Genomic DNA, 14,945 nt, shown 5'->3' on the forward strand with positions numbered 1-14,945 from the left:
TGAATTCATGGTGTTCTTATTTCAATTTCCAGGAGTGTACATACAGTATGGCCTTTTACACTAAATTTGAAAAACAAAATTGCTTATTTCAGATGTACATTCCCTTGAAGAAAGAAGAAGTATTGCACATGAAGTTTCTTGACAAAATTTGCATTATGGATATTGTTTTGGAATAAAGAATAGCATGAACAGCATAGGATGCTCTTGCTTATGAGAACATTTTATTCTTGTGCCATAGTCATCATAAATGGTAGTAGAGAAATACATTTTCTGACATACTGGTATCATCTATCAAGATGTCTGATGTTTCAACATATTTTCTTCAACAAATATTACTGTTTTTACCATACTGGAATTAATAGCTTGCATAGTATTTCTACTGCTTGTGTATAGTATAGACAAAACTGTAACTGCCACAAAACAGTAGTGAAAAGTGGATCAGTTACATTAGCGGGCAAGGAAACCTCCATCCACAGGCAAAGTGATTCCATTTACCATCGCTGCTTTGTCACTTAACAGAAACAGAACAGCATTGACAATGTCTTCAACCTCTGAAAACAGAATAAAACATTTTATTAATTAAAATTTACAGAGTCCATTGACTATTTACATATCATCATAATTAAACAAAATAAATCAGTTCATAGGTAATTTAACATAATTCAGTTGCATAGGTGCATGCAGAACATTTACAGGTGATTATCTACAATAGTGAAAAATAAAAGTGGACATACTATGCTTCTGTCATGTAAATACTACAGATTTATTAATAAATGTTTATTTATAGACTAGGAATTGTCAAGAAACTCAATAATGAATTTCCTTTTTACTTAACCTTCTTATTTGACCTGGTCTTTGTACCATTAGACTAGTAACTCAAATTGGCCGTCACTGCATAATTTACCTCTTTACTGGAGTATCCTTTGAGAGTTCCTCCGACCAAATGCCATTTGTTCCTTGTGTGCTGCAGGTTGGATATTTGATGCAGCATAATACAAGCAGCAGAATGCCTGGTATTTATGTCGGGGAAAAGCCAATATGGTGTTTCTATACGGCCAAGCAGATGGAAATGGTCGAGAGATAGCACGGCCATACCAAAACAAATACCCTCACAGAAACCAACCACACCACACAAAATTTCAAGCCAATTTTGGTGTTTACTTTTTGATTGACAGGTATAGTTAGTAATTATGAAAGGTGCTCACTATGGCCAGTATCAAAGTTTTCTGATGTACACTTGCCATGTTTACACCTACCTGATCAAGGAGAGTGACACTAGTTTTTGTTACATGTGTTGGAGAGCTAACAGTCAGATGTAAACTGTAGGCTTTTATAATATTTAAGAACTTTTCTCTGTGAGAACTACGGCGCAGAACATCAATATTAAAATCTACATGCAGTGCCATTGTTTTCCCAGTTGTCTTGAGTTTGCCTAAAGCAAGGTCCAGCTTTTTGAAAAAACACTCATATTGCTAACAGGAAATCTATTCACACATAAAATAATAGTTTTTTTCAGACATTAACTCAACAGATGAGATTTCAAAGTCTCTTTCACAACTTAGTTTTGCGTACAGAGGCTATACTCTTATAATCTACTTTTTCTTTTACATATATACAAGTTCCCCATGTTTTGAGTCCATTCTATGAAAGCAGTTTGCAAGTTTAATATGCAATTTTTTTAAGTTATGAAAATATTCATTTTGTAACTGTGTTCACAAAAACATAAAACAAAAACATCTTTCCATTCTCTATTGAGGAGTATATTTGTTTCATCAACTTTTTTTGTTAATGACTGTTCATTCTGGTGTACAATCTTTAGTTTGTATTTGCAGTTCAGTTCTGTCTCACATTTTTCTGTGATGCAGTCTACTTCCCTAGAAAAGTCTTTCACTCTTTTCGTAATCCACCACATCTTTCTTTACGGCCCATTTGTCCAAAGTACTTTGAACTGCTTCTATACTATGCCTCTTGTGCTTCAAGTTTACTAAAAGACAGATTTCTTCAACCAAAAATTGTTTCCCACTGTGACTGATATGAAGGCCATGGCTGTTATGCATGAATCGGTGTAACTTGCCTACATTTATGAAGTTAACAAATGCAAATTTATGCATATTTTATCTACCTCTTTGTTTACCTTACTCTTCCTAGTACTTTATTTACACATGGCCAAGGAGGTAGGTCATATCTGTGTGGTTGATTTACAACAGCTACATTTGTGTTGCCTAATTTGAATAGCACACTTTCAATAACTGTGATGAGTTCGCTACCCTTATCTCTGGCAAATTCATTTACTGCTGGACAAATTACAACAAAATTCTTTTGGGCCACGGTTTTCACATGATTTCACCACTGTTTTTGTAATTTCTTCAAAGCCTGCTCCTGGCTGAATGGCCTAGACACACATTAGTTTCTGTATGTGACACCTTTTCTGATATCTGATGACCATGATTATCAGCAAAAATTTAGACTTTTCATTCTTTTTAGCACACCTGAGGCCAGTCAACAGATTTTTTAACCACATTTCATTGTTTATGATGCAACATGAGTGAAAAATTTTACAGTGCATTGCTGCTGTTGTTTGTAATTATTTTCTGTTCTCATATGTTTCTGAGTGACAATTTGTAAAATTGCTTTTGTCATAATAGCTATTTGATGCACTTACTTTTAAGTTTCCTAGTTTTGTGCTGGTTCCTACTGTGATTCTTGCTCTGATTACATCACTGGTAAGTAGCTGATATTTCTTTGATGTTGAGTCGATGCGCTGTTTGTTGAGTTTTACAACCAGTGTTTTGCAGCTGATTCTCCAATAAGGCTACAACTCTTTTAAGTTCATCAATTTCACTGTTTTTTGTAGTTAAAACAAGACAAGAGTCATCACAATGTTTACATATGGATGTCACTGCCACAGTTTTTCAATCAATTTTGATCTTGTAATGATATTATTTGGTTTTTTTCTTTAACTTCACAGGAGTGACATTCTCCAGGTCAAGTCATGACACCTTTTTTGCATTGAATAGATAAAGACTCATTCCTTTTTACATTTTTCATGGAACTTGATCTTCACATACCTACTGTCATTGCCATCTTAACTCAAGTTTGTACATACACATTATGCATCTCTACTGTAGTTTTTCCTGTTGCCTTATGCATCCTCACACCATTGAACATTTCATATTCTTCCACCTTTAGCTCATTTTCCCACCCAAAGGGCAAGAGGATACCCTGAAACTCCACCTCCTTCTTCACTCACTTCAGCAACGCTGTTGGCAATATGGGGGTTGGGGTAACTCTTTGGTAAACAGGTAGTAACTTTAGCAGTTTGCTGAATCCCAAGACATAAGAAAAAAACTGAATGTCTTTATATGGCTTTAGAAAAATCTGTAAAATAAACTTGAATAGAGATAGGTGAAGATCATGATGAATGTATAAGGGAGGAGACATTTTTCGAACAAGTGATTTCCAGTTGATGATGGTGGTGATAGTGAATTAAAGCTGAAGTACATTTTACAATTTATAAATGAAATGAAGAAAAACTTTCTGCTTCCACATAGTTATTTAAGGAAACTATAGACTCTTTGTTTTGATAATTGAGTTGGAACTTAGAACACAAGTTTCCATGTGAAAGTTAATGCTCGGAAGGTTTTTGTGATGAAAGTCCATTACAGTGTAATGCATAAAGTTCTAATCAGAAAGATGGATGCAGTAAAATCGATTTATACTAAGGCATTTTGTGTCTATTGGAAATGGTCAAGGCAGTGTGACCAGACACTGTCTTCTGACAGTAAATATTAAAATAGGATCAAACACTTTATTGTCATAAATTATTTTTGTTGCTTTTTTGCATATTTATGTTGCCTGTGCACAAATAAATTGTGGATAGTGAACCAAATTTAAGTAATCAATTACCATCTGTTCTGTAAGATTTCACTTACTACACTCCTGGAAATGGAAAAAAGAACACATTGACACCGGTGTGTCAGACCCACCATACTTGCTCCGGACACTGCGAGAGGGCTGTACAAGCAATGATCACACGCACGGCACAGCGGACACACCAGGAACCGCGGTGTTGGCCGTCGAATGGCGCTAGCTGCGCAGCATTTGTGCACCGCCGCCGTCAGTGTCAGCCAGTTTGCCGTGGCATACGGAGCTCCATCGCAGTCTTTAACACTGGTAGCATGCCGCGACAGTGTGGACGTGAACCGTATGTGCAGTTGACGGACTTTGAGCGAGGGCGTATAGTGGGCATGCAGGAGGCCGGGTGGACGTACCGCCGAATTGCTCAACACGTGGGGCATGAGGTCTCCACAGTACATCGATGTTGTCACCAGTGGTCGGCGGAAGGTGCACGTGCCCGTCGACCTGGGACCAGACCGCAGCGACGCACGTATGCACGCCAAGACCGTAGGATCCTACGCAGTGCCGTAGGGGACCGCACCGCCACTTCCCAGCAAATTAGGGACACTGTTGCTCCTGGGGTATCGGCGAGGACCATTCGCAACCGTCTCCATGAAGCTGGGCTACAGTCCCGCACACTGTTAGGCCGTCTTCCGCTCACGCCCCAACATCGTGCAGCCCGCCTCCAGTGGTGTCGCGACAGGCGTGAATGGAGGGACGAATGGAGACGTGTCGTCTTCAGCGATGAGAGTCGCTTCTGCCTTGGTGCCAATGATGGTCGTATGCGTGTTTGGCGCCGTGCAGGTGAGCGCCACAATCAGGACTGCATATGATCGAGGCACACAGGGCCAACACCCAGCATCATGGTGTGGGGAGCGATCTCCTACACTGGCCGTACACCACTGGTGATCGTCGAGGGGACACTGAATAGTGCACGGTACATCCAAACCGTCATCGAACCCATCGTTCTACCATTCCTAGACCGGCAAGGGAACTTGCTGTTCCAACAGGACAATGCACGTCCGCATGTTCCCGTGCCACCCAACGTGCTCTAGAAGGTGTAAGTCAACTACCCTGGCCAGCAAGATCTCCGGATCTGTCCCCCATTGAGCATGTTTGGGACTGGATGAAGCGTCGTCTCATGCAGTCTGCACGTCCAGCACAAACGCTGGTCCAACTGAGGCGCCAGGTGGAAATGGCATGGCAAGCCGTTCCACAGGACTACATCCAGCATCTCTACGATCATCTCCATGGGAGAATAGCAGCCTGCATTGCTGCGAAAGGTGGATATACACTGTACTAGTGCTGACATTGTGCATGCTTTGTTGCCTGTGTCTATGTGCCTGTGGTTCTGTCAGTGTGATCATGTGATGTATCTTACCCCAGGAATGTGTCAATAAAGTTTCCCCTTCCTGGGACAATGAATTCACGGTGTTCTTATTTCAATTTCCAGGAGTGTATTTATCTGTGTAGTACAAAAATAGAGGCTGCCCTTTGACTATTTTGACTTGTGTTAATCAAATGTGGGAAACACCTGTTCTCCTATTTAATAACATATATCAAAGGTGAATTTAATTTCATTGAATTATAACATGTATTTAGACAGAATGGTATCAAAGTGTGTTTTGCAGTTTTATTACATACCTGCAAACTTGCCAAGTGGTATCTCGGACAGCATCTTTGATGCCTTTTCTGGATCTCTCCAGGCAAATCTACCCATTTCTGTTAAAACTACTGTGGGATTTACAGTATTCACTCGAATGTTATGTGGTCCTAATTCCACAGCCATTACTTTCGTGATCTGATCAACTGCTGCTTTTGAGGCACAGTAAACTGTATGATTTAGAAGAGCAGCCTGAAAAATGCATGTTTGATAATAAATATTGAAATGTTTATAACTTTCACAATTTTATTTACATTAATGTCATATTTCAGTCACCTGTGAAGCTTGTGAAGAGATGTTTACAATGCTCCCTCCAGTCTTTCTCTTTACCATACCTTCAACAACGACCTGGCTGACATTAATTATGGGCTTCACATTGACTGCAAATGTACTGAGAAATCAGAATGACTAAATTAGCAAATCACTATTGAACTATTTTATAGTCAATGAGTTTCATGATATTATGAAGAAAAATATAAAATAAAACCTTTGTAATGGTACTACAACAAAAATAAAGTTTTATTCAAGAATTATCATTATTTTAAATCTGTTTACAATGAAAAAAAAATAAATGAGTGTTTGGCAACATTGACTGGGAGGCCCCTTGCAGGGCAGGTCTGGCCGTCTTGGTGCAGGTCTTATTACATTCAATGCCACATTGGGCAACCTGCGTGCCAGGTGGGGATGAAATTATGATTAAGACAGTACAACACCCAGTCCCTGAGTGGAGAAAATCCCCAACCCAGCCGGGAATCGAACCCGGGCCCGTAGGATAGCAGTCCGTCACACTGACCACTCAGCTATTGGGGCAGACTGTTTATAATAAGAAATATGAGGACACAGAAGTTCAGATGAGTGATATCTACATCTATAACAGGTATTATTTTTTCTTGTAAATAGTAAAGACCACTTTTTATTGTATCATGTACTAAGACTTCTGCTTACTAAACAAACAAATTTTCTATTCATTGCTAATTTACATTACATTACGATTTCACTCTGTTTGTGGAAATTCCACTAACCGCAATTGAAATTACAAATAGGTGTGCAAGATAAATCAGTCTGTGAAAACATACCACTTTTGAACATAAAGAATGAAACAAAGATTCTTATTTGTAGTGTTTGGTACAGCAAGTTTCATGATTACTTTCTGTATTCCTTGTTGCCTATGTGCAGGATTTATGGTGTCAGTAGCTAAAACATATACAGAATGCTCATTTTTTTTTTTTTAATTTGTATGACAGTTTTTGACATGTATGTCATCTATCTTTCTATAATTCTCATTTTCTTCACTCTCACCTAAAAGACTCATGCTGACTAACAGCACCAGCTACAGCATATATGGAATGTGAAATCTGAGGCTAGCTTGAGGATTTTTTGGTAGGGATGATGCAGCAAATTACCTTCAGTAGAGAGTCATTGATAGAAGTAGAAATAACTTTGGATGTGCCCCAAGAAACTGTGTTGGGTCTCTTCCAATTCATGCTATATATTGATGACCTTGTGAACAACATTAATCATAACAGAATGGAAAAATTTAGTATCCTACGATATCACTCCCATAGGAACCATGAGGACAAGATTAGATTATTTCCAACACACACAGAGGCATTTAACAGTCATTCTTCCACAGTCCATACTTGGAAGTATCATGTAAAAACTGTAATAACTGGTACAATGGGAGGTAGCCTCTGCCATGTGTTTTGTAGAATGTGAGTGTAGACTTATTCAACCATTTTTTATGTGAGTGTCTGTCTTTCTATAATACTCAAATTTCCTGATAATCTACCTTACACACTCATAATGAATAACAGTGCCAGTGTCTAGCCTCTAACCAATATCCATGTGAATCACAAACACAGGATTATCACTTAAGAAAAGAGTTCAGAAGAGTCTTGCACACTGCCACACTAGATTTCCCCAGAATTTCTGAAGTAAGTTTTTGTATTTCATTTGGTATTTGCTTGATTATCAGTTCAGAATTCACTGTATAAGGCAGAAATGTTGTACAAGTTTGTCTGAATTTCCTCACTTTTATTTAATGATTATACTTCCTTTATAGAACAGCAATGTCTGTGAAACATTGTAAAATGCCGTTCTTTCCATTTTGTAAATCATTTATGTGTATGTTACCAGCATTGTGTGATATCCTGGTATTCTATAAAGTACCTAGGTAAAGTGTAGAATGCCTGATTGTTTTAGGCAAACTATGAAATATAAGTTTTTTGTGAAAACGTTACATACTTTTCCTAGGTATTCTATACCATTCCTAGGCATTATACAGAATGACCCTTACCATTTACACAAAATGTTAAAGGGGCACAAGATGAAAATCCTTTATTAGCTATGAGGGTAAGTCAGTTATTATCTGCAATTTAGTTATATTTTTCAAAATGTTCAAATGTGTGTGAAATCTTGCGGGACTTAACTGCTAAGGTTATCAGTCCCTAAGCTTACACTCTACTTAACCTAAATTATCCTAAGGACAAACACACACACCCATGACCGAGGGAGGACTCGAACCTCCGCCAGGTTAGTTTCGTTATCACTGCCATGTTGTTAATCATGGCTGCACTGCTGTCTGTTTGCACCAAAGGAGAGCAATGTTCAGTGATACATTTTTGTGGTCGGAAGATGTATCAGGGGCCGAAATACATCAAAGGCTTTTGGTACAGTATGGGAACAGTGTTTTGCCACAACAGACTATCTACAAATGGATTGAAAAATTCAGAAATGGTCACACAAGTGCTACACATGATGAAGGAGCCGGATGACCACTCACTTCCACAAATGAAGAAACCATTGAGCGTTCACGTAAAATGATTCTCTTAGGTAGACAATTAACTATTGATGAAGTGGCACATCATCTGCAAATTAATCCTGCTTCTGCCTGTGAAATCATCCACAACAGACTTGGATTTCATAAAGTTTGTACAAGATGGGTTCCAAAACAACACGCACAGTTGCATTAACAAATGTGCTTGGAGATCTGCAAAAATCATTTGGATCGCTATGGTAATGAAGGGAACAACTTTTAGACAGGATCATTGCTGGTGATGAAATATGGATCCATCATTATGAACCAGAGAGTAAATGGCAGAGTATGGAATGGGGATATTATAGAGGTTGGATAGTGGTGTCCCAAGGCTGCAATAGGATGTTAGCAGGTTGGATAACTTATGGAGGTAGTGTCTGTAATGTTCCTCTAGTTACTGGAGAGCAAAGGATTCAATTTCAGAGACATGATGTAAGGAGTAGGGATTGCACAGTAGTAGTATCTTGTGGAGGGAGCAGAGGTGATTCTGGGATGTCGTGCCATGGAGATGTGTTTTTGCAATACCAGTCTCATGAGAGCCACGAATTGGTGGAATCTGAGAAGGTGTATGTCACTGTGAAAAGAGGGGTGGGCTCCATAGAAAGGAATCTTTGTGGTTAAGTCATTTGGGGAGTTCCATGGTTTACGCAGCATTTGATAAACAGGGTTTTACCGAGGGATACTTTTCTGAACTGGTGTAGAAAGATGGAGTAATGGTTCATTGTGGCAGGAATGGTGTAAAGGAAGCGGGAATGACTCAGAAATGGGCAAAATAGGTACCGATGGTTGTGAGAGGAGCTAAATGAGCAAAAAGATGCGTAAAAATATGTTAAGACATGAGAAACATGTACAGATACACAAAATATGCACAGATAAGTAAAAATATTCACAGATACATAAAAATATACACAGATACGTAAAGATATGCACAAATACATTAAAAACATACAGAAACATGGGAGAAAAGGAACGATGAGGGGTTTTTGTGTGTGTGTGTGTGTGTGTGTGTGTGTGTGTGTGTGTGTGTGTGTGTGTGTGGGCGCGCTGCAATAAGTGAAGAGAGAGGGAAGGGAAATGGGTTAGGTTGTGTTTCAGAAGTTCCTATGGCATGGACAGTTGTGAAAAATGAAATGCTAACGTATGTCAGGATGAGAGATGAAGTGGGATCAGTGGGAATAAATATAACTATTGGAGCAAAGACACTGAGAACTGTCATTCCATAGAGAACAGTAATAGAGCAAACCTTCACAGGTTTGTAGGATAGATGAAAAGCTCTTTGGCAAAATCAAACAATAGGAATGCCAGGTGTGAATGTAAACAGTGTAGGAAAAGACAGATTGCTACTTACCATAAAGCAGAAATGTTAAGTTGCAGACTGTCACAATGTTTTCAGCTGCATCCTTCATCAGTAAAAGAGAAACACACACCATTCATACACACAAGTAAGCACAACTCATGCTCACATGACCACCAAATGCACCATATTGCGCCAGATTGCAGCTATCGCATGGGATGCAAGCAGCAATTTGGAGGGGTAGGAAAGTGGAAGGGATAGTAGTGTACAAGTGGGAAGAGAGATGAATGCTGTCTGGTGAAGTGTGCAGGGACTAGAATGTTGGCAGGTGCAGCATCAGGAGGTGGTGAAAAAAGGAGCGAAAAAAGAGAGGAGCAGGGAAAGATGGGCAGGTACACTGTCAGAGGGTGACAAATAAACAGTTGGGAAATGAGAATGGGGAGGAAATGATAGGCCAGAGGCAGTGGAAACTGTTTGGTGCAGAGTGTGGGGACAGTGTGTTACCACAGGTTGAGGATGGGATAATTATGGGAGCAAAGAACATTTTGTAACGATTAAACGTATCTTCACAGTTCAGAAAAGTTGGTGGTGGAGGAAAGGATGCAGATGGCTCAGGTACCAGTAGTGATGCAGCCACTGAAATCAAGTATGTCACGTTCAGCTGTATGTTGCTCCACGGGGGATGCAACTTTGCTCTTGGCCACAGTTTAGCAGTGGCCATTCATCCTGGTGAAAAGCTGGTTTGGTAGTCATACCAATATAAAAAGCTGTGCAATGATTGCAGTACAGCTGGTAAACGAATGGCTGCTTTCACAGGCGACCCAGATCCAGATGGGATAGGATAAACCGGTGACAGGAAAGAAATAGGAAGTGCTAGTTGTGTGGCTCAGCAGGTTTTGCTCCTGAGTCTCTCACTGGAATATGTTCTCTGTGGCAGGAGGTAGAAATTGGAAGTGGCATGGGAATGGAGTGGTATTTTATGGAGGTTGGGTGGGTGATGGAACACCACTTTAGGAATGGTGGGAAGCTTCTTGGATCTCTCATTTCAGCGTATGATGACAGGAAATCAAAGCCCTTGCAAAGGATGTGGTTCAGTTGTTCCAGTCCAGTGTTGTACTTGGTGATGAAGTGTGTATGAGAGATCTGTTTGTGGACTATATCTGTGGGTTAGTGCCTATCTGTGAAGGCCTTGGTGAGACCTCCTTCAGCATACTGGGCAAGGCAGTTCTGTCACTGCAAATACACTTTTCCTTTGGTATATAAACAAATCCATGGCACAGCCATGGGCACCCGCATGACACCATCCTATGCCAACCTTTTTATGGGCCATCTAGAGGAGACTTTCCTAGCCATGCCAAACCCCTTGTCTGGTCCAGGTTCATTGATGATATCATCATGATCTGGAATCAGGGCCAGGACATCCCAACTGTGTTCCTTCATAACCTCGGCACCTCCTCTCCCATCCATTTCACATGGTCCTCCTCAACCCAGTGTGCCACTGTCCTAGATGTTGACCTCCTCCTCTCTTATGGCTCCATCCACACCTCTGTCCACATTAAACACACCAACCACCAACACTGCATGCATTTTGACAGCTGTTATCCTTTTCACAACAACAAATTCCTCCCATAAACTCTGGTCACCCGGGGACAGCGTACCTGTAGTGACAAAAACTCCCTTGCTTGATTTGCTGAGGGTCTCACCAAGGCCCTCACAGACAGGCACTATCCTTAGTCTACAACCAGATCCCCCACACCATTTCTCCTCACACACTTAACATGTCATTTTTATGGTAAGTACCAATCTGTCTTTTTGTACATCGTTTATATTCCTACCTGGAGTTTGCTTTATTCAGTCAGTTCATAAACCTTAAATCATTCGTGTTCCCTACCTTTAGCAGCTCTAAAAGAGATGTCACAATGATTTATCCTTCATTTACATCTACATCTGTGTGGATACTCTGCAAATCACATTTAAGTGCCTGGCAGAGGGTTCATCAAACCACCTTCACAACAATTCTCTCATATTCCAATCTTGTACAGCACATGGAAAAAATGATCACCTATGTATTTCTGTGTGAGCTCTGAATTCCCTTATTTTATTATGGTGATCCTTTATCCCTATGTAGGTCGGCATCAACTAAATACTTTCTCCTTCGGAGGAGAAAGTTGTTGATTGGAATTTGCTGAGAAGATTCCTCTACAGCAAAAAATGCCTTTGTTTTAATGATGTCCACTGCAAATCCTGTATCATTTCAGCGACACTCTCTCCCATATTTTGCAATAATACAAAATGTGCTGCCCGTCTTTGAATATCCTCCTTTTCACAATGCAAGTAGTATCATTAAGCCTAAGGAAGTAATTTCAACCTATGAAAATATAAATAATATAATCTTCAAAATTAACTTCTGGTTCTGTGCAAATGGACTGTTACTGAATTTAGATAAAGCAGAATATACCATGTTTTATGAACGGTAAGGTACTTTTTTCTTCAAAAAATTTCCTCCAAAATTCAGGTGGACCTTATACTCAAAACTAACATGAAAATGTCCTGTGATTGATTTAAAAAGACCACGTATTTGATGCTGCGGAAACCTATCTCTATTTGGCAACAATAGGTTCAACTGGTGGCAGCAGCAGTACACCACTGTGACAAACAGGAGTTGCAGCTTGCTAACACTGTCTCCTTCCTGCCCCACCATCACAAACCAGAACAGTGTCTAGCCTATTGTGCCAGTGAACTTGAATTGAAAGAGATTTGTGTTATCAGTAACAGTACAATATTTTTGTTAATGGCTAGTTTTGTAATGGAAAAAATAAAAGGTATTCATATGATGCAGGCTATAAACTGAAAGCAATAGCTTAAGCAGAAGAACATGGAAATAGAGCAGCTAAGTGACGTTTTGGCCATCCACCAACAGAAAAAACCATTTGTGATTGGCAGGCTAGTAAAGAAAAAAAGGAGGACAACTAAATGTTCAAATAGAGGACTGAATGTGGTTCATGGTGTGGGTTCTTGTTGTCATGTCCTAGTTCATGAACCACGGGCAACATATGAGTGACCAAGTAAGTGGTCCTGAAAGTTGGATTACCAGTTACTTTGAAATAAGGCTGGTCGTCTCGGACATATTCTGAATCATGGTCACCTTTGTGCTCAGATGGCAAAGACTACCAAATCCACCGGTTAGTCCCTCAACTATTAGGGGTAAAACTCAATGGGACCCGGGGCAAGTACGGCTAGCAACCTTCTTCCCTGGTACTTTAAATGTGATGCTGGCAACAATCAGAGCAAAATGCCTTGGACCATTGGAGGTGACAGGGTCCCACCTCTAATTGACAAACCAGAGACTCCTAACATACAACTTGGCAGACGAATGGTAACGAGATTGGGAGCTATTAATATCAATGGGGGCTACTCTGTGAAGAAGACAGAGCTGGCAGAGGCTGCAAGTAAGATGAGTTTGGACGTTTGAGCTGTTAGTGACATTCGGGTAAGGGGTAAGAAAGAAGAGGAAGTGGGAGAATACAAGGTCTACCTGTCAGGAGTCAAAGCAGGAATAGCACAATGGGGTTTAGGGCTTTACATCAGAAAATAAATGGAACCCAGTGTAGTTGCAATAAGGTATGTAAACGAACAACTGATGTGGATAGATTTGACAGTGTCTAGCAAGGAAATCAGGATTGTGTCAGTATATTCGCATTGTGAAGGGACATATCTAGATAAGATGGATAGTTTTTATGACACACACAGTGATATAGTCATTAGAGTAAAGGACAAGGACAGTGTTCTGCTCATGGGTGATTTTAATGCCAGGATTGGAAATCGAACAGAAGGGTATGAAAAGGTTATGGATAAATTTCGAGAGGATATGGAGGCCAACAGGAATGGGAAACAACTCTTGGATTTCTGTGCCAGTATGGGCTTAGTAATCACAAACTCCTTTTTTAAACATAAGAACATTCACCGGTATACTTGGGAAGGCAGGGGAACCAGATCTGTCATTGACTATATAATGACAGATCAGGGATTCAGGAAGCCTGTGAGGGACACACGTGTATTCATGGGATTCTTTGATGAACTGATCACTATTTAATCTGCAGTGAAATTGGTATTGTGAGGCCAAAAGTGCAGGAGGTCAGGTCCATATGTAGGAGGATAAGAGTGGAGAAACTTCAGGATAAGGAAATCAGGCACAAGTACATAACAGTGATCTCAGAAAGGTACCAGTTAGTTGACTGTAGCCAATTACAGTCATTGGAAAAGGAATGGACAAGGTACAGGGACACAGTACTAGAAGTGGCTAAAGAATGTCTTGGAACAGTAGTGTGTAAAGGTAGGATGAAGCAAACAGCTTGATGGAATGACACAGTCAAGGCAGCCTGTAAAAGGAAAAAGAAGGCCTATCAAAAATAGCTACATATTAGAACTCAGGTAGACAGAGAAAGTTATGTTGAAGAAAGAAACAAAGCCAAACAGATAATTGCAGCATCCAAGAAGGAATCTTGGAAAGACTTTGGAAACAGGTTGGAGACTTTGGGTCAAGCTGCTGGAAAACCATTCTGGAGTGTAATTAGCAGTCTTTGAAAGGGAGGTAAGAAGGAAATGACAAGTATTTTGGACAGGTCAGGAAAACTGCTGGTGTATCCTGTTAATGACTTGGGCAGATGGAGGGAATATTTTGAAGAGTTGCTCAATGTAGGTGAAAATGTGATCAGTAATGTTTCAGATTTTGATGTACAATGGGATAGGAATGCTGGTGGAAATAGGATCACATTTGAGGAAGGGAGAAAATGGTCAATAGATTGCAGTGCAATAAAGCTGCTGGGGTGGATGAAATTAAGTCAAAACTCATCAAATACAGTGGAATGTCAGGTCTTAAATGGCTATACAGGATAATTGAAATGGTGCGGGAGTCAGAACAGGTTCCATCAGACTGGACAAAAGCAGTAATCACACCAATCTTTAAACATGGAAACAGAAAAGATTGTAACAACTGCAGAGGTATCTCTTTAATCAGCGTTGTGGGTAAAATCTTCTCAGGTATCATTGAAAGGAAAGTGCGAGTATTAGTTGAGGACAAATTGGATGAAAATCAGTGTGGGTTTAGGCCTCTTAGAGGTTGTCAGGACCAGATCTTTAGCTTACGGCAAATAATGAAGAAGTGTTATGAGTGGAACAGGGAATTGTGTCTATCCTTTATAGATCTAGAAAAGGCATATGACCGGGTTCCTAGGAGGAAGTTATTGTCTGTTCTATGAGATTATGGAATAGGAGGC

The 14,945-nt window shown here is 40.0% G+C and overlaps 1 protein-coding gene across 1 annotated transcript in view; it reads right to left on the reverse strand.

Annotated features, from left to right (window-relative positions):
• Positions 1 to 213: 213 nt before the first annotated feature.
• Positions 214 to 14,945, reverse strand: part of LOC126148386 (L-xylulose reductase-like) — a 54,611-nt gene continuing 39,879 nt past the window's right edge. The window contains exons 3-5 of the mRNA XM_049915755.1: positions 5,837 to 5,951; positions 5,542 to 5,752; positions 214 to 551 (exon numbers count right to left, since the gene is read on the reverse strand). Of these exons, the coding sequence (XP_049771712.1) occupies positions 448 to 551; positions 5,542 to 5,752; positions 5,837 to 5,951 (430 nt within the window). The 3' untranslated portion in view covers positions 214 to 447. The remainder of the gene's footprint in view (positions 552 to 5,541; positions 5,753 to 5,836; positions 5,952 to 14,945) is intronic.

The sequence above is a fragment of the Schistocerca cancellata genome, chromosome 2, assembly GCF_023864275.1.
Source record: "Schistocerca cancellata isolate TAMUIC-IGC-003103 chromosome 2, iqSchCanc2.1, whole genome shotgun sequence".
In the NCBI taxonomy this organism is placed as follows: domain Eukaryota; kingdom Metazoa; phylum Arthropoda; class Insecta; order Orthoptera; family Acrididae; genus Schistocerca; species Schistocerca cancellata.